The sequence below is a fragment of the Pempheris klunzingeri genome, chromosome 19 (genome assembly GCF_042242105.1).
Source record: "Pempheris klunzingeri isolate RE-2024b chromosome 19, fPemKlu1.hap1, whole genome shotgun sequence".
In the NCBI taxonomy this organism is placed as follows: Eukaryota; Metazoa; Chordata; class Actinopteri; order Acropomatiformes; family Pempheridae; genus Pempheris; species Pempheris klunzingeri.
Window position 1 is genome coordinate 5,948,893 of NC_092030.1, and position 25,867 is coordinate 5,974,759.

Genomic DNA, 25,867 nt, shown 5'->3' on the forward strand with positions numbered 1-25,867 from the left:
GTCAAACATGAAATTGTTTTATGATGGTTGTTGCAGTTGCATACTGGGAATTTAAAGTCCAAATCTTATCTTGTTGAGAAGAGGTCAGAGTCGACCAAGCAAGACTCTCCAGGTGTTGTTCAGACCATCAGACTGATCAGGTGAAGGAGGAAAACAGAAGATGTTACATTTGAGGAGCTCAGCCCTCTTTCTGCTGTTGACTCTGCAGTTTGGTAAGAGAGCATTCAACCAGACTCCATTCAAACTCTTGAGTTTTTTACACTTTTATGTAGAAATAATTCTGCTTCTGCTGCTGCTCGGGCTAAACATAATTTGTAGTATCATGTAATTCATAAGAGAGACATGTGAAATGAACAACTAGTGTTGAAAAGTTTCTAACGGGCCCCAAAAGTTTGACACTGGGGGCACTCTACCGGGGGTACTGTGGTCAATTTTCATGTTCAAACAACAAAGGAGTCACTGTGTTTCTCTGTCGCAGCATGTAGTGAGTGAGTGTGAGTGTGTGTGTGTGTGTGTGTGTGTGTGTGTGTGTGTGTGTGTGTGTGTGTGTGTGTGTGTGTGTGTGTGTATATAACATAACTAACATGATTATGACATTTTATTTCAAAAGAAAAAAGGAAAGAACCACGTAAAAAGCTAAGCTTGTCTCAAGTACAGTGCAAATGTGAAAAATGCAAAGATATCAGCCGAACAATAATAAATAATGATAATGAATTCCCGAATTAAAGTAAAAGCTTTATACAGTGAACAGATATGTTTGTCTTGATTGGCTGCTGAATCTTAAAGTGAGCGGTCACAGACCTGAAAATGTAAAAATAGAACATAATCGTTGATTCTATCTTCACATTCACTTTTAACACCCGTTAGATGACATAGCCAATTTTAACCCTGAAGAATAAGCTTTGAAAAGTTTACTTATTTAGCTCACTGGTGTCAACAGAACTTGAAATGAGTGATTTCGGAGTTATCAGACATTTTCTTCCACCATCGTGTCACTGCTGTCACAGCTGTGTGTGTGATAACAGTTTTTGTTATCTCCGGTTGAAGTGTGCAGTGGTGCATGCTCCGCGTCTGATTTCCAGCTGTCAGGTCCCTGATGCATGAAGTCTTGAGCCTTAATCAGAGACCTTTGGATGGCATTTTGCTGGCGCTAACCTGATTACTTCCCTCTGGCCTTTGAGCCTGTTGGCACTAGTTATGTCATAAATCTTTGACAGCAGCAGGTACTGATAAGAGGGTTGAGTCATCAGTGGAGATTGTACTCATAGTTGTTTTTTAATATTGAAATAATTCATTAGTTAGATAAGTTGATAAAAATGTGTGTGGAAAAAATCAGACCTGGTGTCACCCAGACTGTCTGCCATTTTTAAATACAGCCTAAAGTTTATTGTGTTTGTGTATTAATAGATATTTTCTATATTTTCAATTCTCACTTATTTCTATTTGTTTTCTAATTCTGTTCAGACCAGAACAGCATTTGTATAAAATCAATTCAGAAAACCTCAATGACATAATACAGTACCACAGTTTACTATTTTACATCTTTTACACCCCTCAAGGCTACAGAGTAAAAGGGTTTGAGTGTGACTTTGAGGATGGAGGAACGTGTGGATGGACTAACCAGTCCCCCGATGCAGTGTACGTCTGGGAGAGACGTCAGAGAGGCGACACGATGCCCGACAGCGGACCCTCCTCTGACTACACCACCGGGACAGCTACAGGTATGCTTTAACACGTATTCACTTCTCCCTTTTACGCTGTTTTTTGTTCCAGTTATGCCTCCATTTCATACAGTATCTCATTCATATCACTAGAGTACATCAATACAATCAGCCAAAGGTCTCAGACTGTATTGTGAGTAGCAATCAAGACTACTGTACCCAGAACTATTGCAGAAAATGTGCCAAATGCATTTTAATGTTATTCATATGCCTGCATAAAGGTCAAGAATTTACAGCATATTGGTTGTAAAAGTCAGAAATACAGTGAACTGAGTACATGAATTCAATTTTGAAAGAGTTTTTCACTTCGAGAATGTTCATATTTATTCTGGAATCCTCGATCTGCTTGCATTTCTCATGTCTTGTGGACTATTTATTCATTAGTTTGCTGTCTTCTTTCTGCCAAATGTATTTGATTGCTGTGCACTGTTCCTTTACATGTGTTGTTTTTGCATCCTGGTTCCTGCTGTGTTACAGACTTAATGACAAATATTTGACTATGGACAAGGGGCTAAATAACACATTTACAACTAGGTTTCAAAGATGATTTCCTGTTTATTTCATGATGATGGAAGAAAGGTCAAGGTGATGTATATCCATATTTTAGACATGAGCTTCAGAGGTAATTAGAATGACTGAAACAGCAGAGTGAAATTATGGGCGTTTATGTCCCTTTAATTACCTCAAAGGAGCTAAGTGGGGAGCCAAGAGTTGGTGAGAGTAAAAAGTTTTGATCCCAAACACAAATGGATTATGGCGATGGAAAAAATATTCTGGTAAACAAGAAATTTTGACCGATTTTCAGTTATATCTGTCCTGCAATCAGACCTCCTCCTCCATCCAAACTGGCACCAAGTAAACACTGTGAGTTTGTTAATATCATGTTTATTTCTTCCATGCTTTAAATGGCAACCATTAGTGACTAATGAAGCTAGAAATCTAATGAAAGCATCATGTAAAGTGTCTAATTAACAAACAATGTGGTGATTTTCACAGCCAGTAATTTCTCTGCACCTGGGAGTTCAACTGTGACCACAACGATCTTTCCACAGCAGTTACATTCACATTAGAGTCATCATTTGATGGGAGGACAAGGGTTCAACACAGTTTTGGCTTGTTTTCCCAGCAGCGCTACATTATAACATGTCAAAAAGAGAGCAGAGGGATGGGGGGGATGTCGGGCGAATGTTAATGTCGCTTATTACAAAAATAATAAAGGTGGTTTGAGGTAAAACAGTGTTTACTGCTCATCTCTGCTGCCCCAAAGTGGCCAAAAATCTGTTAATGTTGGTGTAAGCATTTGTTTGTTTGTATCCTGTATTAATGCCTGTTTTCTTATGTCCTCCTTTTATATGGTCTCTGTTTTGTTTTGTGCTTCTTTTCATTAAAGCTGGATTAATTGATTAAACCCAGTGGGGGATCAGTGACAATAAGTTATAAACACATAACGACATACTATAATATCACTATGATGCCACCAGCCACACTAAAATGCAAAGTTAACAACATGAACTAAAGCATGTAATATTTCCCATCACACAGGCTGGTTTATGGGAATGAGTGCAGTGAAGGCAGAGTCTCTCAGCACTGCAGCTTTAATCTCTCCAGAGATGCAACCGTCCTCACTGACCTGCCGCCTTCGCCTCAGATATTTCCTGTGGGACTCAGGTAACGACCATTAATGACTACAGGTCATACATCCAAACTGCCTGCTTTGGCCACCTTGTCTTATAAATTCAAACACAATTTTAAACACAGGATTTTGTGCTATTTTGTACTACTTTTATCAGCAGTGTTTTCAATTTAATGTTTTGTAACTGTTTCTCATAACTCTAATTTGCTTGATTCTATTCCTGCATCCATTGCGAGCACAATAATTATTAGAAGACATTTTTATTATTGTGTCCGCTACAACAAGATTTAACTTGCCCTCCTATTTTTAATGGTACCTGTAGGCCAAACAGGTCTGGGCTCCACACCTTTGTGGGCGTCCGTCCTTCGCAAGGACTCCACCACTCTCCAAGAGGCCATAGTGTGGCGTCCTGAGGCCACCAGTGTCCGTGGCTGGAGGGAGGCTACCATCTTTTTGGGCCACATTCCCACAACCTTCCGAATCCATCTTAACTCGCAGCGCTCCGAGGGACGAAGAGGAGATGTGGCGGTGGACCAGCTGGAGATTCTAGACTGTGGCTTTCCCTGTGAGTCCGTCAAAGTATCCTGTTTATGTGCAGTCCCGAGTGTCCCACCAGCAGTTAATTATAATTAATGACTATTAATTAAACTTGCAGAGCCATTATGAACATAATCATGATAATGATTTTTTTTTTATTCATTATGTCATAAGCAGCACCCCCTGGTACAGACTGTTCGGCAGAGATGATAAAATGCAGAAATCAGGGCTGCGTGGACCAGCGGCTGGTTTGTGACGGCAGTGACGACTGCGGTGATGGGACTGATGAGGAAAACTGTGGTGAGAAGTCATTACAATTACATTGTGGTTGTAATCAATGGAATAGTTGGTGTAAAAAGTTGTGGTTGTATTTCTTAGCCAGGTGCAGGGATTTCCTGCAGTCTCCGCTGATTGGAAGTCACTTGTCCACGAAATATGGCTATGGCACATAGCCCCTCTAATGTCATGTAATTTAATGTCATAAATGGGCATTAGAAGTGCTTGTAGGTAGATTTTGTTAGTTGCAGGCAGAGCTAAGCCAACTGTCCCCTGGCTGTAGCTTCATATTTAACAGACAGACGACAGGGGTTTTGATTTTCTCGTCAAACTCTCAGCAAGAAATCAATTAAGCTTATTTCCCAAAATGTGAAACATTTCCTTTAAAAGAAATGTTGACTGTGCCAGTTAGATGCCTCTGCCACTTGAGCTTCTCAGAAAGAAATCTTTATGTACACAATCACAAGGGGTTACTTGTCAGGAAAGCGTATACAATGTTTTAACAAATGGCCAGTGCAGCAGTTTCTCTGCTGAGCAAGATCTTTAAAAAAAAAGAAAAGTTTTCCCAAATTCCCTACAGAATTTCTCAAATTTCCCCAACACTATCTGTAATGAAATGCACCTTTCCACACACAGTAGATTTCCCCATACGCATATACTGTATAGATCCAGTCATCACCAGTTAACATAAGTCGTATGTGTTTATTTTGCCTCCAGGAGAGTACCGGCGCTGTGACTTTGAGGAAGGCCTGTGTGATTGGGACCTGACTCCAGTGTCCGCACTGCAGTGGGTAAGAACGAGTCAGGAGAGCATCTCGATCACGGATCGTCTGAAAGGACCAGGCAGGGATCATTCCAAAAACAGTGCTGCAGGTATCATGCTCTGATCAAAGCATTGCTATGTTTCTTTATTGTCAAACCTATACTGTTGCAGTGGTTTATGAGTTCAGTGTTACTCTTTTGACTGTAATCATTTTAATAGTTATATACAACATAATGACATAATTCTTATTATTGCAGGTCACTTCCTATATGTCACTGTCCCTGATGGTGGTCTCACAACTGACTGGGCCGTTTTCCATAGTCTGCCCCTTGAACCCACCAATAGTTCACATCCTTGCAAGGTGAGACTCAAAATGATTCCTTCTATAATCAGAGAGATTTTAAGGTTTCGCTTATTATAATTTCCTAATAATTTGCCAGTGAGATTTCTAAACATGATCTGAATCTAAGTTGACAGTTTTCTTCTGCCGTAGATGGTGATGTACACTCACCAGTTTGGGCCGAGGTCTGGCGGTCTTACTGTACTGGTGGCAGATCATGAAATCTACCCAGTGTGGAAGAGGGGTGGCGCTCTAGGTGATGTTTGGGTGAAGGCGGAGGTGGACATTGTCACCAACTTCACCTTCCAGGTGAGTTTATAGCCATTATAGTGATGAAAGCTGTAGCATGTATGTGTATCTGTAGTACTCTGGGCCAAGCAATCAATTATCTAAACACAAAAATGAAACACCTGGAAGAAAAAAATATTCTAAAATGGGCTTGTAAAATCTACCCAGTGAACATTTTTAATTAGGATCTTAAATTTAGTCATTAAAAACTTGAAACCAGGATATGGAGAAAGTTGATTTTTCAACTGGAAAATGTTCTGCACATTTTATGGTTGAGAAATCAACTTCCTGGCACTATGTGATGGAAAAACTGTTCCTAAATGACCTAAAACACATCTTAGGTCATTCTGTCTATAAACATATATTCTGTTCCAAAATGTTTTTTTGTTTAGATATGTTTCAATCAGCCAATTTTGACAAGTATGTAGCACTTTGGAAATTAATGATTCAGTCTTTTTTTTTTTATTATTGTTATCATAACTTTGCCTCTTTTAAACTCTTCTTTTACCCTTCTGCTGTCAAATTCTGTCATAGATTCTAGTAATGGCAGCAATCAGGGACTTTTCCTATGGAGGTATTGCTGTCGACAGCATTGTGTTGTCTCCTGAATGCCGCTTATCATCTGGTAACCCATTTAACCATCTTTTTAAGAAATAACTCCACATGTACAAAAAATGTTCCTTCCGATAAATCAGCTTTCTTACATTCTCTTTTTGTACAGTAAATAATTCCTTCGCAATTATACCTAAACCTCCCAAAGACCCGTGTACTAAACCAGACAAGATGTGTGATTTTCACTTTGACTGTGCAAAAGACGAGGATGAAGCCATGTGCGGTAAGTCTGTCCATCCCGTTACCTCAGTTTTGAATTGAGATAGTTATTACAGCCAGCAGAGGCTCAAGTGAAGCTGCTTAGGGCCTCAAGGGCCACGAGGGTTCCCCCCAGATGTGCAAATTACAAAATGCTGTTGTCAGGTGAAAACCTTATATCTAAGAAAAGTAAGATTATTTCAGGAGATTTTAAAGGAGGTTTTATGAGCATTTGGGTTTAAAAAATGACTCAAGTTTATTAGAACTTCTAAGGAAAGTGCTCTGATGCAAGTACTTTTACTTGTTTTAACCAAACCTAAGCCTAACCAGAGACGTGGTAGTTCAGAAAATGCTGGAGGACTTTTGTGTTTTCATCACAGCAGAAAAATGTGCAGTCTACTGTTTTTTAATTTAGGTAATATGATATATTATTCTGTTTTTGTACAGTTTTAATACCTGCAAATAAAAAAACAAGTAGGTAGATTAACTTCCCCCCTCTCAGCACAGAGAGGGGGGAAGTTAACGTACAACAATAATCAAAGTCATTGTCGTATCGTTGTAGTTTGTATCTCATTGTGAGCAACGTGTCTCCATGAAAAATGTCTGCAGGGGATTTCTTTTACACTAAGGGCAGCTCAGGCTGGGCCGACAGCAGCATAGGGAGCCAAGGTTGGGCGCTACACGAAAACTCCTCCTCCAAAGGTGCGAACACTCTCTGTCATCACAACATTGATGTACTAATGTTCAGTGATTTAAAAAAAGATAACAACGTTTTTTTTTTCTGCTCGATTCATATTTCCTAGAGGAGTACCTGTACGTAGTCGAGGCCCCAGGTCAGCAGGCGGCCGAGGCCCAGACACGGACCCCCCTCCTGGGCCCCTCTGGCCCAGTCTGCACCCTGAGCTTTGATTTTTCACTAACAAATTCCATTGGTAACTAAATTACCTTGTTATCCAACATTTCTACTTCTTTACTACCTTTTCCCAGGACACACAGCTTAGATATTTTAATATGACTGTGTTAATATCTCTCTGCTGCAGATGAGCTGTCAGTCAGGGTGATCGACAGCTTGCTGGGGATGCAGCCTAAACTATGGGAGTTCAGTGGGAAGACGGGAACAGGGCAGGCGGCGTGGCAGCATGTCAATGTGGTTGTTGGAGCCAGAAAACATCGCTTCCAAGTCAGCTTTTATTTCTGTGCAGATAGACACTGATATAGTCACTAATTACTGTTTTCAAAAGTAAATATAGTTTAGAAATCTACTTTACTGTTAAAGTTCAATATATGTCGAACTTGTGTGTCTTTTCACTCATTAGGGATCTTCTGTTTTTCTTGTTTTTATCTTTACCAGTTGGCATTTGAAGCTCGTGCTGTGAAACTCGGTCCACAGTCCCAGATTAAAGTGAAAGACGTTCACTTTGTGAACTGTCACGCTGAATATTTTCCATCTTCTCCGACAGGTATCTCCTATAACTCTTTACAGTATACACATGTGATATTGCATAGTGTATACTTTCATATTTTTACCTAGTAATGTCTCATAGTAATGTTTTTATTTTTTTTGCCAGCACTTTCATGTAACTTTGAAGATGGACTGTGTGGATGGTATCAAGACACGAGTGATAACTTTGACTGGACAGTGCTTGATGGGATGGACCACACCATCGGGATCGGTAAGCTCATCTAAAAGCAGAAAACTAAAATCGTGTGTAGGGACATACAGCACGTCAGTGTATTTTTCGTTAATAGCCTCAATCCTTCTTGAACCTCACTGGTAGAAAACATGTTAAATGTGTCAGACCAAAAAATCACTTCCATCTTCTTCAGGCTGTGATTCTTATATGAGACATTTGAGATGTTGACGAAAACACAACGGCACACAATCGCTCCATTCTGTTGACGAAACTTAAGTTCATTTTTATTTTTAAATGCATAAAAGATTGTAGTTTAACTTGTTGAATAACTTCTTGACTAACACACTTTGTTAAATTGTTCCAAAGCCTTTTTAATGAGTGAGATGTCAATAAATGATATAAGTGACAAGATCTTTGGTAGTCTATGCGTGGTAAATGTGTTCAACTTAGTATATAGCTCCAAATACAAATATTAGTATATAATTAAATAAGTGTATTATAAGATAAGATAAACCTTTATTCGTCCCACATTGGGGAAATTTGCAATAGACACAATAATGACAGTATATAATGTGTCACTACTGTACTTGTAATTCCCAAAACTCACTCACAAATTTCCGCCCGTCTGTCTGTTGGTGTCCAGGCAGAAGCCTTGCTGTGGACATGTGGAGTCCTTCTCTGCGTGGTGCATTTGGACGCTTAGTTTCATTCACGCAGGCACCAGGGCGAACAGATTACTGCCTGTCCTTCTTCTACAAACTATACGGGCCGAACATAGGTGAGGATGACACTGAATGGAAAGAGGTTTACAAATGAAATAATGACAGTGAAGGCCTCTGTAAGCCTGTGATTATGTTAGTAATTACTTGATAATGATTTCTAATAAGGTTCTAATTAAATACAAAATGAACAGGATCTAGTCTGACGATATTCTGCCTGTCAGTCGTTGTTTATGAGTACATACCACCCACTTACCTGATAGAGGCTGTAAATAAACAGAAAATGTAATAAAGTCTTCTACCTTTTTCTAACACTTACTGCCCAACCATCACCCGCTGGTCCTGTCCAGGTGTTCTGAATGTGAAGCTGTTAGACGACATGGGTTATGAAAGCATCCTCTGGACCCGCAGTGCAGCTCATGGCAACATGTGGCACGAAGCGCACTGCCCGGTACCTCAGCAGTTCACAGAGTTTCGGGTATGGAATAACGGCAGTCAGCCTGAAATCATTGAACAATATCTCAAAATTCGTGTTTAGACCTTCATGCATGTTTTATATTAAAAAATATAGCAAAGGGGGGAAAGAAACTGTGAAAGAGGATTTAATTGAGTGGTTTTGGATTTCTGAGAATTTCCGCCTCCCTGTGGTAAAAACAAACTATCACAGCAGCTTTGAATATTTTGTCTCCTTGTAGTCAGTAACAGTTAATGTAACATTATATTCTGTCCTTTTCCACTCACCCTCACCAACCTACCACCAGCTGATGTTTGAAGCGGTTCGCTCTGGTTTTGACGGGCGCATGGCCATTGATGATGTGGCATTTGTGAGCCATCCATGCACAGTGCCAAGGACGTGTTCCTTCGAAGGCCAGCGGTGTGGGTACAGCAGCTCTGGTAGAGTACACTGGCTCCACCGCAGCGGACACACCGCTACGAAGACTGGACCCCAAACTGACCACACCTTGGAGACTGAACTAGGTGAGAGTGAATCCCATTAAATAAATAGTCATATTCTAATAAAGATGTAGATAACTAAGAGACAGTGAATTGTGACCCTTCCTCCATCTGGTTGGTTGCTCAGGTTTCTACATGATGGCTAACACCGGTGCCAACATCCTTCCATCTGGTGGCACAGCAGTCCTCACTTCCCCTGTTCGCCAAGGAACCGCCAAGACTGAGTGCGTCCATTTTTGGTATCACATGGGAGGAGTGAATCCTGGTGAGACAACTTCACACACTCAAACACACATGCAAAAATGACCAAAACACACAATTTAACACTGTGCTCTTTGCAGGTTCTTTGACATTGTATATGAAGCCGGTGAAGGGAGACAGGGTGAAGATCTTCTCTGACAGTCTGAACCAGGGAGATGTCTGGCGCCATGGCAACGGCAACATCTCAAGTGCCCTTGTGGACTGGCAGGTACAGTGTGGAGGCTGCAGAGAGCCACTAGAACAATTACAGACTTTTCCTGCATTCAGATTAATCAAAATTGCAGTACAAAGTGTTGAAACATGACAAATGTGCAAATTTCATCCGATGTTAAGATAGATTCCATGTTTTTTTAGTAACCTGTCTCACAGTTCATTATTTTGCCTCCCTGTCCCATTTACAGCTTCAGTTTTGTCCATAATTAAATTGATGTATGCCTCCGATGTCCAGATGTCTTTATATGTCTTGAGAATTCACAAAATTCAGGTTGTAGTTTTTAAGGAAAAACAGCATGTCATACTTTCCATATCTCCAGCAGAATTAGACCCAGCTGAGAACTGTCATTAACAGTCAGTATGAACCAAGATGATGTTGCACTTTATTGTGCTGTGCAGTTGGAGTTTGAGGTGGTCGGAGCCGGCGGGAAAGACACTCACATTGCAATTGATGACATCTTCATTTCAGCCCACCCATGTGAAGGTCAAGGTTTGTATCAGCCTTAGCAAAATTAAAAAGAAACACACAAATAAACATTTAGACTAATGTGCAGGTCCAATAAAAAATATATGGTACAATTTTCGACCAGCACCTTATTTTTGTTTTTACAGTTAGATTACAGCTGCAATGACAATATCACAGCTGCAAAGTTTAGGTATGGATTCTATTGGTCACCCTGCAGCTTTTGAGCTCTTTAAAGGAGCACTCTACTGATTTTACACATCATATTCAGTTTATTTATCACAGGACCATTCTTGCTTGTGAGCACAGTTGTATAGTTTCTTCTGTTGCTTTGGAGCGAGAATTCCAAAACCTGAAATAATCTCAGTGATGCTGTCAGCTTCAACGAAAAAGACAGCTGTACCAATACAATTTGAATTTTACCAAACAGTAGTACACAGTGGTTTCCTCTGTGCATTAGTGTCCATTTTTGTTTTGTTAAATATCTCAGGTTCTAAGTGCACTCTGGAGAGAGGGATGTGTAGCTGGAGCAACACTCAAAACGTCAAAGTGGACAAACTGGACTGGGAGCTGACGAGTCAGGAGGCAGAGAGGCACTACTCCACCCCACCTGCAGACCACACTCTGGGCACAGAAAGAGGTATCCCAGACTGAGACAAACACAGGAAGGGTTCATTTGACTGTGCCAGAAGCTATAAATGATCATGCATGTGTTTCACTTCTTATCAACAAGAGCTTCACACTGAGAGTCAGTAACCACAGAGAACAGTATGGTGATCATTTTTAACCAAAAACGTACTGAAATGTAAAGATTTCCCTCTGTTTCCTTTCTGCCAGGTCACTTCCTGTTCCTTCCAAGCAGCATCCGGACGGCAGCCAATCAAAATGCTCAGTTGCTGAGCCCTCACCTGCCCCCAACCAAGGGCACCTGCCTCAAATTCTGGGCCTACATGCCATACTCATGTAAGGATCAAATTCATTTTCAAATTAATTTAAATAAGCTTTTGTGTTGGTTAATCTGTGGTCTCTGGATATTTTAGAACACAATCCGTATGTTTTTTTTAATGTATGCAGCGAACAGCCAGTTAAAGGTGTGGAGGCTGTCTGAGGGTAAACTCCATCAGCTGCTGGTAGTGAGTGAACTGGGAGGACCATGGAAACGCTTTGATCTCAACATCACGTCTACCAAGGAATATCAGGTCAGGCTCTCTCTATCGCTAGAAAAGAATAGCTACAGCGTGTCTAATCTCTATACTAATAACATGCCTGTAACACTGTAACACTATGTAGTGTTCTGTATACGAGCTTTTTCCACAGCACAAGAAATGGTCCATCAAATTCTACACGTAATTAAATGTGTTACTTTGGACTGTTATAGTTAAATATCTATTTTGTGTTTTAATCAGAGGGGTATGTTCAGTCTCTTTGTGTGTGTGTGTGTTTTTTAACAGATTCTGCTTGAAGGAATCAAGGGCACATCAGGCATCGTAGCTCTGGATGACATTGAGTATATCGTCGGAGTCGACTGCGCTAACAAAGTCACAGACGCAAGTAAGATAGACCAGCGGTTGGCTGAATGATAAATCTCAGACTACCAGGATTTTTTTTTAATGAAAGCTGGACATTTTTGGGGGCAGCACGGTGGTTAGCACTGTTGCCTCACAGCAAGAAGATTCCAGGTTCGGATCCAGGTTTGAACCTGGGGTCTTTCTGTGAGGAGTTTCCATGTTCTCCCTTGTGCTTGCGTGGGTTTTCTCCAGGTACTTCCTTCCACCGTCCAAAGACATGCAGGTTAGATTAATTGGTGACTCTAAATTGCCCGTAGGTATGACTGTGAATGGTCGTCTGTCTCTATGCGTTGGTCCTGTGATTGACTGCCGACCTCTCGCCTAAAGTAAGCTGGGATTGGCTACAGCCCCCCGTGACTCTGAAGGATAAGTGGTACAGACAATGGATGGATGGACATTTTGAGAAATTGGTTTATTCACTTTCTTGCTGACAGATGAGGAGATTAATACCACCTTCATGTCTGTAAGCTAAATGTGAACCTGCAGCCAGCAGCAGGATAGACTAGTTTACCATAATGACAGGAAGCAGGAGGAAATTACTGGGCTGGCAAATTAAAAAATCTTCCCTCTAGCACTTCTAAAGCTAACTGATTAACACGTTATATCATGTTTGTTAATCCATACCAAAAATAAAAGAAATGTAATCTAAACGATTGGCTTCCCACAGGGTACAGGTGAAGTGTAACGTTCAGCATTAAAGACTTTGTCTATCTGTCAGCAGCAAATATAAAACCAGCAGTGAAGCCCTAGCTGTAATGCAGTGTGCCCCCACCCCCTGTATTCAGCACAATCTCTTTTTGACCTGAAGACTGTTTCTTCTCTGTAGCTTCACCAAAGCAAGACAATGCAGGAGGGATTGCAGCGTCTGTCATCGTGGTCCTGCTGCTGATAGGCACATTGATCGCCCTGCTGATTTACTACCTGCGAACCCGAGAGAGTCTCAGCGCTGTGACTGGTCCACCACCATCATCATCTTCCTCAGCTGGTGCTGGTTTCAGTAATGACACATATGAATCAGACCTCACGGTGAGTATTGAAAGACATTTCTGGTTTATTGTAACTTTGATTGTATGTTGTATGTGGTTGAGGCCATCGTGTTCTTGAGTTATACTAACATTATACTCGCCAAGCTAACTGATTTCGATAATATAGAAAAAAGAGCAGATAAGAAGAGTGAACAATAGCACAGAATATTGTGGAGAAATAGTGTCATAATGTGCATCACAGGGTCAATAATAATGTAACTGTCTGCTGTTATTGCTGAGGTGTCATTTAAGTCATGTCATTGTTGTGTGTAAACACCAAGCTAGCTAGCCAAGTGACAGTCTGTTAGTTTAACAATCACAATAAAGATAAGATATTCCTTTATTAGTCCCATGACAGGGAAATTTTACATACTACTAATTAATGTAGCGAGCAGCATCATCTTTTCTTCATCGTGTCTGATTGATGATTAATTATGTGTTCACTTCAGCAAGACCATGTGATGATTCCGCCAATCCAAAACCATCCAATGGCAGCTGGCTTCAACAACGTCTCTGTGAGTATACATTGTTATATAGTTTTGAGGACCATTGCTTTATTTCATTTCGTTGGGAGACAATATACCCATCCACACTCACCTGTGCTAACTTGAATAAAGGTGATTCAAAGCTGCATTAATATATCTTTGACCACTAGAGGGCAGAAAGTACACTCAAGACTCCCAGCCATGAGCCCAAACTGTCTATGTGCTGACGTCCCTGTGGCTAATGTGTTGGGAAACAAATACCCCAAATTGCTCACACATCTGGCAGAGATGAAACAACATGTTGCCCATCTGTCTCCTTTTGAGCTTCACCTGTCAAATGTGACCTGCTAAAATCCACTGACGCTGCACACTGACATGTTGATTCTCAGTGTGATTTGCATCAGTAGCCCTTTGAATTTCTCTCAGATAAGTTTGTGAAGGGCCACTAAGAGGAGTTTTAAACAAAAATATCTTCTTGTGTTTCTGCAGGTCTTTTCTGATGTCAGAGAGATGGAGGTGGCATGAAGCAGCAAGCCCAGTGGTGCAGCCACCTAAAGGTGGCATTGTGAAACTAAGGCGATATCACAGCAGAAGAACTGCTTGTGTCGCCCTAACATGACACACACACACACACACACACACACATATACACACACACACACGCATACAAAAAGCACACAGCCCACATACTGAAACACGGATGAAGGCCTAATCGGTGCAGCTGCCTCAGATCTGGTGGAGCCCTCCAGAGTCGCAGCTCTCTGCCTGTGGACGGACAGATGGAAGTCAGAAGGAGAACGTCCAAAGTGTCATGAATGGAAATTAGTTTAACTTTATTCAAATTTAGACTGGGCATAACCCATGGCAAAAATGGTTGTATGGAGATTTAGGATCCATTTTGGGTCAACACTGAATCATGTTTGTTCAGTTTGAGGGGAACTTGGCTGCTGTCTTAAAGGGGCACCCCTGTATTTTACATGCTAAAGTCAATATATTCCTGTGAAATCTGATGCACAACATCATCTGTGGCTCAGAAGAGGCTTTGACAATTTGGAGAAAATAACTCGCTTGATATCTCACTACCCATTTATCTCAGCTTTAGCGTGGAGACTACACATTTACAACACAAAGACCTAAAGTGGACATGTGAGTTTACCAGGTGAGGAGGGGAGGGTCTAATGAAAGACGCTATCGAGTTGCATTATGGGAATAGAGCTTGACTCACCTTAACCCTGTAACCTTCTGCTTGACCAAATGGTAGAGCACATTTTGACTCACGATATCTTATTGAAAAACATGCTCTGCATGCTAGTGGACTTTTTTAGTGTAACGTACCTCAGCCGAGCGGTAGAGATGGCTGAAACAGGTGGAATTAAGTAAGACATGTTTTTCAATAAGATATAGTGAGTCAAAATGTGCTCTACCATATGGTGGAGGAGAATATCTCACACTCGCTCCTAAATCCCCCAGCTCTATAGAAAGTTGTGCAGTGCCCCTTTATAAAGAAAGGAGAAAGACTGTAAACAGAAGATACTGTTTGGAAAAAGACTGTAGAACAGATGTATTCTTTTGGATGTGTTCAGATCAGATATAATTTAGATGTGATGATAAATGAATTAAAGTTGAGCATTGACACACTGGAGTCAGTAAATTGACCTGCTGGTTAAAAAGTCTTGTCCAGTTATGGGTGATTGAAATCAAAACTTTAAATGAATTTGATCAAAACTGAATTTAACAATGCAAATAAATAAAAATTAATTTATGAGAACTTTGATAATTGATTAACTTAACCTGATTAACCAGTTGATTAAATATATCAAACATTTTCTGGTTTTGTCCCCTAAAATGCAAAGATTCTTTTGCTTTTCTATTTCACTATAATGCCTTTTTGGCTGCAGATAAAACATGGTTTAAAACAGAATGAGCATGGTAACATACTGTATGTATGTTTTCCAAATGCCTGTGCCAGGAGATGAATGGCAGCCCAAAGCAGTCATGCTCTTGACTGGGGGCTCCCTGCACGGCTCTGATATGGTCAGATGCCTCGTTCATCTTTAGGAAGAGGGATGACGACATCATGTCCTTAGCAACGGTCGCGTCTCTACGGCAACATCCTCCGATGTCCCCTCTCTGCTGTTGTCACCGTGACTCTCAGCTGTTGTCAGTGAGACCGACAGAAAATCACCGTTTTCTCACGGATGAACTGCTGATTTTGGAGGATGGTGTGTGGTCATGGGCGGTGTGCGCGCGCCCAGCGCAGCAGCAGTTTGTGTCTCGCGACTTGAGAGCCTAAAGTTGGAGTGGACACGGGGCAACTTAGGCACGAGGACCCTCTCCCCGCCATCATCACCACTGATCATCCTTCAGTCTGCAGCAGACCTGCAGCCGGGTGCTGCCCCCCGCCCTCCCCCCCATCTGGACCGTTTTCATTTGCACCACCCGGCTGTCATCCAGCGGCGCGTGCGGCTCAATGGATCCCGCCGTGCTCATCTTCCTCCTGTACGTGATGATCGCGCACGAGCTGGTTTGCGGCTGGATGCAGTACCGGAGACAAAGCACCAAACCTCACAAACGAGCGGCGGGACCTCTGCTGCGCTCAAGGTTAGTGCATGAGTGTGTGCACGTGCCCGCGCGTGCCTGTGTGATTTAGGTTTGGTTCTGATCGAAGTAAAGCACGTGGATGTAGAATATACCAATATCTTTGGGTGAATATGGAGGCACTGCTTCTAGGCATTGACAGCCCAACACTACATCTGACATCAGTATCTGAACAACAGAGAATTCCTATTCTTAAACATCATTGGTAGTAATTAATATTGCGAGGGCAGATGTCACTCACTTCTTTAGATACCCACTGCCAATGATAAAGTTACCCCACATTGCTGATAAATAAATAGTAAAATTGGATAGAATTTAAAAAGTCATGTTAGCAAAATAAACCAAAATTCTTAAAAAACATCACTGGTAAAAGTTGTATTGTATGAATGATAATAATTATAATAACAAACAATATTCTAAACTTAATGTTCACTTACTAGTTGTTTTCCCAGTGCTTTCGACCACGTGCCCAGGCTGTCTTCAGTTCAACAGAACTTGTTCAGGTTTCATCTTACACACCCAGCCAAGTTCAAAAGTCAGGTCACATTAGGACACCTGAGCACTTTGCTCCAGTAAGTGAGCCATGATTTTAGAGTATTTTATCTAAGAATTTAAATACTTCATTAGCAAAATTAGGATTAGAATCAGAAAACGTCTGCTTAAAAGGAAAGGTAACAAAATTTTACCACATTTTGGCGTCAAGTCTGGAGAATCAGTAGATCTAGGAGGTTTTTGAAACAGGAGAGGGGCAAACACAAACTGTTGCCACAAAGTTAGGAGCATGCTATTGTCTAAAAAAAAAAAGTATGATGTAGAATCAAGGTTTCCCTTCATTGGACTGACTTACTTACAATAAAAAAGATGGCCCCAGGCATCTGGAACTAAGTTATATGTTTATGTATTTATGTGTAAGGTGTTTTACAACTGGAGTTTGCTCGCTCACTTGGTGTCAGATGTTGGTTGATCGCAGGAAAAGTGACTGAACTGCAGCTGAAATGAAGTTACGTGGTGCGTTATTAGAACCCCACTCCTGTTGTAATCACTCAGGATGTGGTTTCTTGTTATTCCTGTTGTAATTATCTTCTTGCTCAGCGCCCGTGCGTGTCAGGCAGCCTGGAGGGCAAGCAGCCAGTCGGTCAGGACCAACAGAGGAGGGAGGGACCTGAGGAAGAGCGGACGCATCGTGAGAAAAGCCTGATGAAGAGAGAGGACAGACACGAGTGGACACTTGTTGAAGACTTGGACTTTATCTCTAAGTGACCTCCGAGAGTGAACTTGTTGTCTGCAGGCCTGATCCAGTTCACCTCGCCTTTCATTTTAATTGCACATTTGGGCATTTGAACCATTTATTACTGTGGTTATTTCTGTTACATATGCACTATTTGACATCTACCAAAAGGAATTCAAGTCTGACATAAGTCAAAATGCAGATGGAAATCCTGCTTAGAGGATAAGATTTTTTTTTTTTTTTAAATCACGTCATGTATTTGCTATGTTCCCAGTTTCTTTAAGGTCAGACACCTTTCACCTGTTTCTTACAATGTTCTCTGTCTTTCAGTACAGTCAAATATCAAATGAAGGCTAAGAAGCCATAAAGATAACCTTTTAATAATACAGTGATATGGTGTGGGATACTGTGAGCATTATAATAAGTGTAATAATGTTAAAGGGATGGTTCAAAATTTTCCACATAAGATGCTTTTACACATTTAGTGCTATCAGTAGCCTGGTTGCAGACCTCTGAATCCCCACCCACATCTCTGATTTCTGTCCACGATTCAAATATGAGCTCATTGATGTCTGTTTCCCTGGCTGAAGAAATACAACAGAGCCAATCAGATCTTTGCAGTCAGGGCAAAGAATGAGCACACGTGATGGAGCCAGAATCCAATCCAACCAATCCTGCTCTTCTTTGGTGTTGATGAGCATGATGAATGTTAAGCTGTTCTTAGCAACCTACCAGGCGTGACCTTGATGTGACAGATCTGTCAGTCACTACAGATGGGAAATTTCTAAACAAGGAACAAGGCTATAATACACACAATGTCACACTTCGTAATAAATGGAATACAAAATGGCACCTTCTTCTGATCACTGGCTTCGATGTTACCAAGACTAAAAATCTCCAGGCTGAATGTAGTGTGTGTTATAAACCCAGAATTTCAACCTGCTGGTGGCACCAGGGCAAAAGTCAGGGGATCACCAACACCAGCAAGGATACATCGTCTGAAAATAATAAGTACAAAACTTATTGGCAGTACATCTATTGGTTGTTAAGATAATTCAGTCTGGGCCAAAACGCCGGCCCACTTTCCCAGCATGGATAAAGATGAATGGCAGCAAACCGGGCCAAGCTAACAGCCACAGCACAGTTTGCTGAGTGGATGGCAGTGAGTTTTGTGATACGGCTCTGCTGTCCTTTCAAACACAACGTTTGGGAGCAGAATCCAACAGATGTCCTCTGTAGATGCAGATGGTTAAAGGATTTCTCACATTGCACTGAAGCTCTAATTCCTGTTGTGAGCTCACTGTTTTAAAGTCAAATAGAAGTTGTAGTAAATTACAATCTGAGCAGCACAAATGAAGTTCCATTCCCCTCCTTTGTATTTTTTCATTGACTTACAAAGTGCAAGCGGAAAAACTACAGATACACAATTCTATTAATCAATCAACACTATTTTAACATTGTATTATTGTGGATGCAGAAGTTACTGAAGTAGATCCTTCAAAACGTCTACATATGAAACCAAAACTAGCTAGTTACCTCTGCTATTCTGCTGTTTAAATCAGTGCTTGGGTGCATATGCACATGACTACACTTGGAATGTTGCATAACAAGCTAATCAAAACCATTGCATGGTTCAAAATGTGTTTAATGTGTTTGAACCTACGATTTGGTTTGATTACTGTAAGACATTGTTATTAAAGGGCAGATACTGAGGGCGTTTACACTATATAGTTGATCGATCAGCCTCAAATGGTGTTTAGAATTATAATGATTTACCTTCTGGCTGCCTTTATCTTCTACCTCAATTAAGCTCCTCATTGGCATGACGTACACTTATCAACTTATCAACCCACGCCCACATACAGGACAAGCAGAAAAAGAAGTTTGTGTTGATGCTTTGAATTCCATGAACTTTAGGAGCTTGAACCTTAATTGTTGCCCTGTCATAAATCCATCTTCCATGTCACGAACACAAACAATACACGTTCAGTCAGCAACAGCTTTCAGTAGCGTGTGAATGCAGCACTTCATGCAGAATTAAGTTTTACTCTAGATCCAACTTTTGTTAAAAACTCTATTTAATCAGCAACAGATATGATTAACTGCTTTCTGTTTATGCAGCAAGTGTAGGAAAAGATCAAGAAGAAAATGTACTCATCTACTTAAAATTAGGATTTTTTTTCTTGAAAAGCTGTCATTTTCTGGATATAACAGCTCATAGTCATTAAGTTGTGTTGGGAGGGGGGGGCTGGATTATGGCAGTGGCCCGTCGTCTCTTTCAGCAGCTTATCTCACTGATGTCTTTGCACTCATTGCACAGTTATACACAACATGACATCATGTCCCATGTGACTGTCGTCTTTCTGTATGGGTTGTTGAATTTCTGCCCTCCTGCCTGATCTCAGGACAGCTAACCTGACAGAAAGTGAACATATGAGCGGCTTCTAGTCTCTAATTGTGTTCACTGAGCTGCAAGACTCTCAGCTCAGCAAACAGCAGTCAGACACAATCAGCAGATGGCCCCTAAGGCACAGGTGGGTGTTCATTACTATTTCTAATGGGAGTTTATGTCCACCTCAGCTGTACCTGTGCACAGATTTGACTGACTAGTTGTTTATCTGGTTTAACATATAGAGGACAGAAATGGCTGATTTTGACCGAGGAGGTTAATTGAAATGTTTTACATGTGCTGACAATATACAGCATGGATGTAATGTGCTTACTGCTTAAATTGTTTAGTAGTAACGTTCAAACATTGCGTTGGGTTTGAATGGTTCCATTCAAAGTCAGGGGCATGAAGAATCTTATCTTGTCTAATGAAAAAAAATCACACTGTGTGTAATGGAAACATAAATCAAACACACATAAACACACACTTACTTATACATGTCGCATTATGTACAGGAGACGTGAGTCACGTGAGAAGAAGTGTCATCAGCACAGACATTTGCATTCCAGTTAAATACAACAAACAGGTTTGGGTACATCACACACTGAGCTGTCTTGCACAGTGGACACTTGACTACACCTGAAGTCACCTGTAACACGGTAAGCCCAAGTATTTATCTATGAGAATTAGATTTAATTTGCTTTGTTAAATAACATAGTGCTATTTGATGAAAACAATTCTGAAAATATGACAACATAATACAATGTCATAAATCAAATCTCCATTCTTTTTTGTTCCTTACATGATCAAAAGAGATGCACGGTCTGATGCAATGATTTAGTGCAATTAGACAATTTTGCTCATTCTTCTCTTGTTGTTAACTGTGATAAACCTCAAGCAGCTTGAACTAACCAGGTGTTTGTTAAATACATAGTTGTAAATAATGTAAATAAAGTATATGGAACCTTAAAAATGTATAATCTTACAATAGGATAAATGTATGTTCTTCCACAGCTGGATATGTTAACAAATGCAGTTTTAATATAACAATGAAATCACTCGTGACTGATGTGAAAATAAGAAAATTCCCCAGTTGGGTGCCTTTGTTTTAAGTCAATAACATGGTAAAAGTCTAGGTCTGCCCCATTGTTTTCATCTTAAAACGTGAGCGTGACCTTCATAAAGAATCCAGCACAGGCATAAGGCAGATTTGGTGTCAAAAAATATTAGTGCACAGTGTGATCAGATTTGTATTTTTTTGTTTGTATTTAGTTGGCTCGCTTTTTGTGAGTGTTTGTTCCCTAAGAAAATATGTTTAAAGCCCTGCAGGTTTCTTTACCGAACATAAAACCAGCTGAGTTACTCCAGAGTGACATAATAATAGTGACAAAACAACAGTAGTATATGGCCAAAGAAGCTGTGAGGGACAGTAAGTAACCAAGTAGTGATTCGTCCAGTGTAGATCATATTTGAATGAATGGGAAACATAGCTAACATGTAACATAAAGTGATCAAAACATCACCTTTGCATTGTATTCTGCCTCTCTGATTGAAGGTGAACATGGCCTCGGCATCCAGCTCCCTCAACAAGACTGTGCGCGAACAGTACATGAGCCTGCCGCAGGGAGAGAAGTGCCAGGTCACCTACATTTGGATCGACGGCACTGGGGAGGGACTTCGCAACAAGACCCGAACCCTGGACTGTGAGCCAGACGGCATAGAAGGTAAATGATCTCTCCTCGTGATTTGTTATGTTTGGGGTGAGTAATAGTTGGTTTAAAACTGAGTGTTTGACTTTCTGGAATCTGTTTTCACCCTTTAATTCAATTTAGATCTTTCACATCAAAATAAAGGTGAAAATACACAATTAGGTTGTTTAAGGGTTGACTCTGCTCTTACAAGAATAACTGAGGGCCTTAAATCATTTGGTGCAAAGGGTATTGAAGCTGTGCGTCTCACAACCTTGGAAATCAGAGGCACAGAAATCAGAGATCCCTGGGTATGTGGACAGACCAACAGAATGATTAAGCATTTGACAGGTTCCTTGAGGGAAGATTAGCAACAAGTAAAGAAGTTACTGATGACAAGGTGTGACAAAAAGATGTTAACGCCTTTGCTATCAGGGAGACACTCGTAGGAAGGGGGGGTTGCACATCCACAATGTACACAACACAGGTGTAAGAGCATCCTGGTGCTACCTCAGTGACATGCAGGCTTAGCTAATATTTTTTAAGCTTCTGGCAGTATCAAACAAATATTAGCTAACCGGCTTCTGGCAGTATCAAACAGAAGCCAGAAGCCGGTTAGCTTACCTTAGCATAAAGCATGGCAGAGGGAAACAGTAATCTCTACTCCAACTATAACAAAATACCATTCATTTTCTACATTCATTCTACAGCACAGGGTTGCAGAACTAAATTAGTTTCAAGTTGTTGTCCCGCATTGCTACACAAGAAAAAAATATGGTGGAGTGCAAAGGATGAGTTAAGGAATCTTACATCCTAAAGAAAGAAGCCCTTCTGTTGTATGGTGGCGCGACAGCAGATACTGTGACTCTTGCCAAACGGCAGCAGGGTGAACAGGCTGTCGCTGGGGTGGGGGCTGAGCTCACAGCCCAGCACGAGAGTGGAACTGTCTGGGGTCTGTTTGTGGGGAAATACAATATTCAGAGTGTAGCACTCATGCCCAGAGTGCTAAGTTTGCAAATCATTTTCATGGGGGGAAATGCAGAATCCACCTGCCAGCACCTCTACATCTCATTAATTAACATAAGGTATGCATCTTATTTGTTTAATCTGTTCAAAACCAAAGAGCAAAAATTACACATGGTGACAGCGAAGGGTTACGTGCTGAAATACTTCTCAGAACACAAGGTTACTCCTGCGCCTGGCTACGAAATAGTTCAGCAAGCTGTTTTCAGTGAAATAGATCTGATACACCATCAAGCACAAAGACTTAGTGACTGGTTAGTGTTGCTAGTGTTTTGGTGTCGTATTTAAACTCTAAAGAGGCAGATTTTTATGTTCAAATAAATCCGTTTTTTCAGCTTTATACTAAAAAAATGCTTAATACTAGAGTTTTTCCATTTTCAAGTTGCAGATTCAGAGTTGAGCAACATTCAGCATGTAAAAATCAGATCTTTTCCTCCTTCTGTTCTTCATCCTTTGTTTCTTAGGAGAAAAAAAAAGTGTAAATCACCAAAACCATGTAATGTAACGGATTTTTCCCATGTTGTGATTTTTTTTACTTTTAGTTAAGTAAAAGATTGAAGTTCATCTGGTCACCAGAGTCATCAGAGCCAAAAGGGTCTGTGAGCGTTCACAGTACCCACACTGCATCATATTTAGAGTGGGTGTTTTGATGGTAACGTTTTGAGTAAATGTATCTCGCCAGATATTCCTGAGTGGAACTTTGATGGCTCAAGCACATACCAGGCCAAAGGCTCCGACAGTGACATGTACCTCATCCCAGTCCGCATGTTCAGGGATCCGTTCACCCGCGACCCCAACAAACTGGTCCTCTGTGAGGTCCTCAAATACGACCGCTTACCTGCAGGTACAGCTTCACTTTTCTGTCTACTTATGTTGTCCCAATCCCGTTCAGTGAGATGAGGACAAACAAACTGTACTGGTTTTTGTGTTTGCTGTCTAGAAACTAACCATCGAGCGAGCTGCAACAAAGTGATGGAGGAGGTTGAAGAGCACTGCCTGTGGTTTGGCATGGAGCAGGAGTACACACTCTTAGGAATAGATGGACATCCTTTCAGTTGGCCCCCAAATGGATACCCAGCACCCCAAGGTGAATAAGCAGACATTTTCATTAATTGTTCTCCCCCATCTTCACTTCATTAACATGGAAAAAATGTTGGAAAAAGGTACTATTGTCTGACAAGGCATACTTTTATGAGGATTTATTTACTTTTATAAAGGATTTATGAGTAGCTTTTATTTTCAATAAGCATTTAATTTGAAGAGCAACAATGGACCTCTTGTTCAAAAAGGTCCTTTATGTTGTTCTATGGACTTTAGTGTCCATAGAACATATTCTATTGAAGTGTTTATTGAAGTGGAATATATAACAGTAGATCTGACAGTTTATGTGGAGCACAGAAATGCATAACATGTTTGTAATGATTCACTTTCTAGTAAACCACTGCAGTTAGCAGTTTAGGAATGCTCAGGCAGAGAATTCTAAATCGTAAATAATACGTTCTCCGTTGTAAAATAGATTTTTACTGGTGAGGTCTTTCTGGTAAATTAAAGACAGATAAAAAGAAAAGTTATGCTTAGGATGGGCCAAAAACATTTTTTTTTAACAAACTAGCAACACAAAAGTTTACATCACAGTGTCTTAATACTGATTTATAAGCATTAATATTATTTTATGAATCAGTTAATCACATATATATATATTTTTGGTACAGGTTTGTATTTGTTTTGTCCTTACAAGCTTCCCATCATAATTATCCACTTTAAGGACCGTACTACTGCGGGGTGGGGGCAGACACTGCATATGGACGGGACATTGTGGAGTGCCACTACAAGGCCTGCCTCTTTGCAGGGGTCAAAATCTATGGCACGAATGCTGAAGTTATGGCATCTCAGGCAAGCGTCACTGTAATTCTAATGCATAGTGGATAGAAAATGCTTTCAACTTGAATTATTACTGTTTGTCTATTTTTCTGTTATACTTCCCTTGTATAATTTCCCTTCCCTCTTTTCTTTGCCTCTGCTTCCTCTAACTGCAGTGGGAGTTCCAGGTGGGTCCCTGTGAGGGCATTGAGATGGGCGACCATCTGTGGGTTGCACGCTTCCTGCTGCATCGTGTCTGTGAGGACTTTGGGGTTGTCGCAACACTGGACCCCAAACCAATGAAGGGTGACTGGAACGGTGCTGGCTGCCACACAAATGTCAGCACCAGACAGATGAGGGAAGAAGGAGGACTGGAGTGAGTAAATGTTTCCTTTAAAACTTGTAATGACAGTAATTCACCATTTTAAATGGTACCTTTAATATTTAGCCAGCCAATGAAATATAATAACATACTTTGTCAAAAATTCTCATGTTCATTTAATCTAATTTCCCCAAAAAGATGTTATTGATTATTTGAGCACTGTTGGTCGGGCCAAATTTGACCTAGAAAAAATGAATGTTCTGGTAAACAGTGTTACAAATTTACCTTAAATTGTGACTATTTTTTTTTTTATTTGATAAAATTCAGTAACGTACATGCTTTTGATTTGGTCTCAATACAATATTATTTCACACATTACAAATGAGAAAATACAAAGTGCCATTAGGAAAACCTCCAAGTGTTAAGCAATTGTATTTTCCTTTTTGTGCCCTTATTTTGATCATTTTTGACACTAGTTTGTCTAACTAGCAACTTTCACCTCTCTGGAGTTTCATAACATAGATTCATGTTTCAAGTAATTTAATTTTCTTTCAAGGCAAAACTTTTAACATACTCAGTAAGCAAAACAAAAAAATATCTGACTAATTAAGTAGAAAACAAGATATGAGTCAAAGTGTTACTGTAACTTTGGTAAATTGAGTTTCTGTGATTTGTGTAACTAAGAGTGGTTATAATCAACATTTTTACATTAACAATAGATCACATGTATTTTTGCTCTTAGTATCAGACCCACAGAGAATTAATAGCAGACTATGTAGTTCCCCTTGGCTCTAAAGAGCTTTACAGTGACTTTCAGCTCATTGTGTTGGTTTTCTGGCCCAGTCTCACTACACTCATTAACCTGGTTACCAGGTGCAGGCAGCTACTTTTGAAGAAAAAGCTCTAAAATCCCACTATAAGCTACCTTTCAATGACTAAACAGCCGACAGACTTAGATAGCAACTAGCTTGTGAAGGAAGTGGAGCATTTAACAACTAAAGAGCCAAATACTTTAGGAGTTGGTGGAGAACAAAAACAGACCTAAAGCAGCATGAACATCGGACTTACA

General features: G+C 40.5%; 2 protein-coding genes across 2 annotated transcripts; both read left to right on the top strand.

The window, feature by feature from the left end:
- The first annotated feature begins 15 nt into the window (after positions 1–15).
- Positions 16–15,320, top strand: mamdc4 (MAM domain containing 4). Its single transcript, XM_070850386.1, has 28 exons — positions 16–212; positions 1,560–1,721; positions 3,264–3,389; positions 3,677–3,919; positions 4,066–4,191; positions 4,885–5,040; positions 5,188–5,291; positions 5,424–5,579; positions 6,093–6,183; positions 6,280–6,393; positions 6,978–7,070; positions 7,172–7,300; positions 7,409–7,548; positions 7,720–7,828; positions 7,937–8,041; positions 8,646–8,780; positions 9,072–9,199; positions 9,483–9,699; positions 9,803–9,940; positions 10,017–10,144; positions 10,549–10,639; positions 11,103–11,252; positions 11,450–11,575; positions 11,687–11,811; positions 12,064–12,163; positions 13,007–13,206; positions 13,655–13,720; positions 14,180–15,320. Exons 1-28 carry the CDS (start codon positions 161–163, stop codon positions 14,213–14,215), a joined length of 3,546 nt encoding a protein of 1,181 aa, XP_070706487.1. The 5' UTR covers positions 16–160; the 3' UTR covers positions 14,216–15,320.
- Positions 15,321–20,539: 5,219 nt separating this feature from the next.
- LOC139218713 (glutamine synthetase-like) lies at positions 20,540–24,856 on the top strand. The gene is made up of 6 exons (XM_070850380.1): positions 20,540–20,564; positions 21,461–21,629; positions 23,299–23,460; positions 23,557–23,703; positions 24,382–24,509; positions 24,653–24,856. The coding sequence occupies exons 2-6, from the start codon at positions 21,467–21,469 to the stop codon at positions 24,854–24,856; spliced, it is 804 nt and encodes a 267-aa protein (XP_070706481.1). The 5' UTR covers positions 20,540–20,564; positions 21,461–21,466.
- Positions 24,857–25,867: the final 1,011 nt, after the last annotated feature.

Excerpts from the sequence above, each read along its gene's own strand:
- LOC139218713 (XM_070850380.1), top strand. The coding sequence starts at position 21,467 with ATGGCCTCGGCATCCAGCTCCCTCAACAAGACTGTGCGCGAACAGTAC. Across the intron at positions 21,630-23,298 it reads TGAGCCAGACGGCATAGAAG|ATATTCCTGAGTGGAACTTT; the intron begins GTAAATGATCTC and ends GTATCTCGCCAG. Across the intron at positions 23,704-24,381 it reads TGGATACCCAGCACCCCAAG|GACCGTACTACTGCGGGGTG; the intron begins GTGAATAAGCAG and ends ATCCACTTTAAG.
- mamdc4 (XM_070850386.1), top strand. The coding sequence starts at position 161 with ATGTTACATTTGAGGAGCTCAGCCCTCTTTCTGCTGTTGACTCTGCAG. Across the intron at positions 5,580-6,092 it reads TCACCAACTTCACCTTCCAG|ATTCTAGTAATGGCAGCAAT; the intron begins GTGAGTTTATAG and ends ATTCTGTCATAG. Across the intron at positions 11,812-12,063 it reads CGTCTACCAAGGAATATCAG|ATTCTGCTTGAAGGAATCAA; the intron begins GTCAGGCTCTCT and ends GTTTTTTAACAG.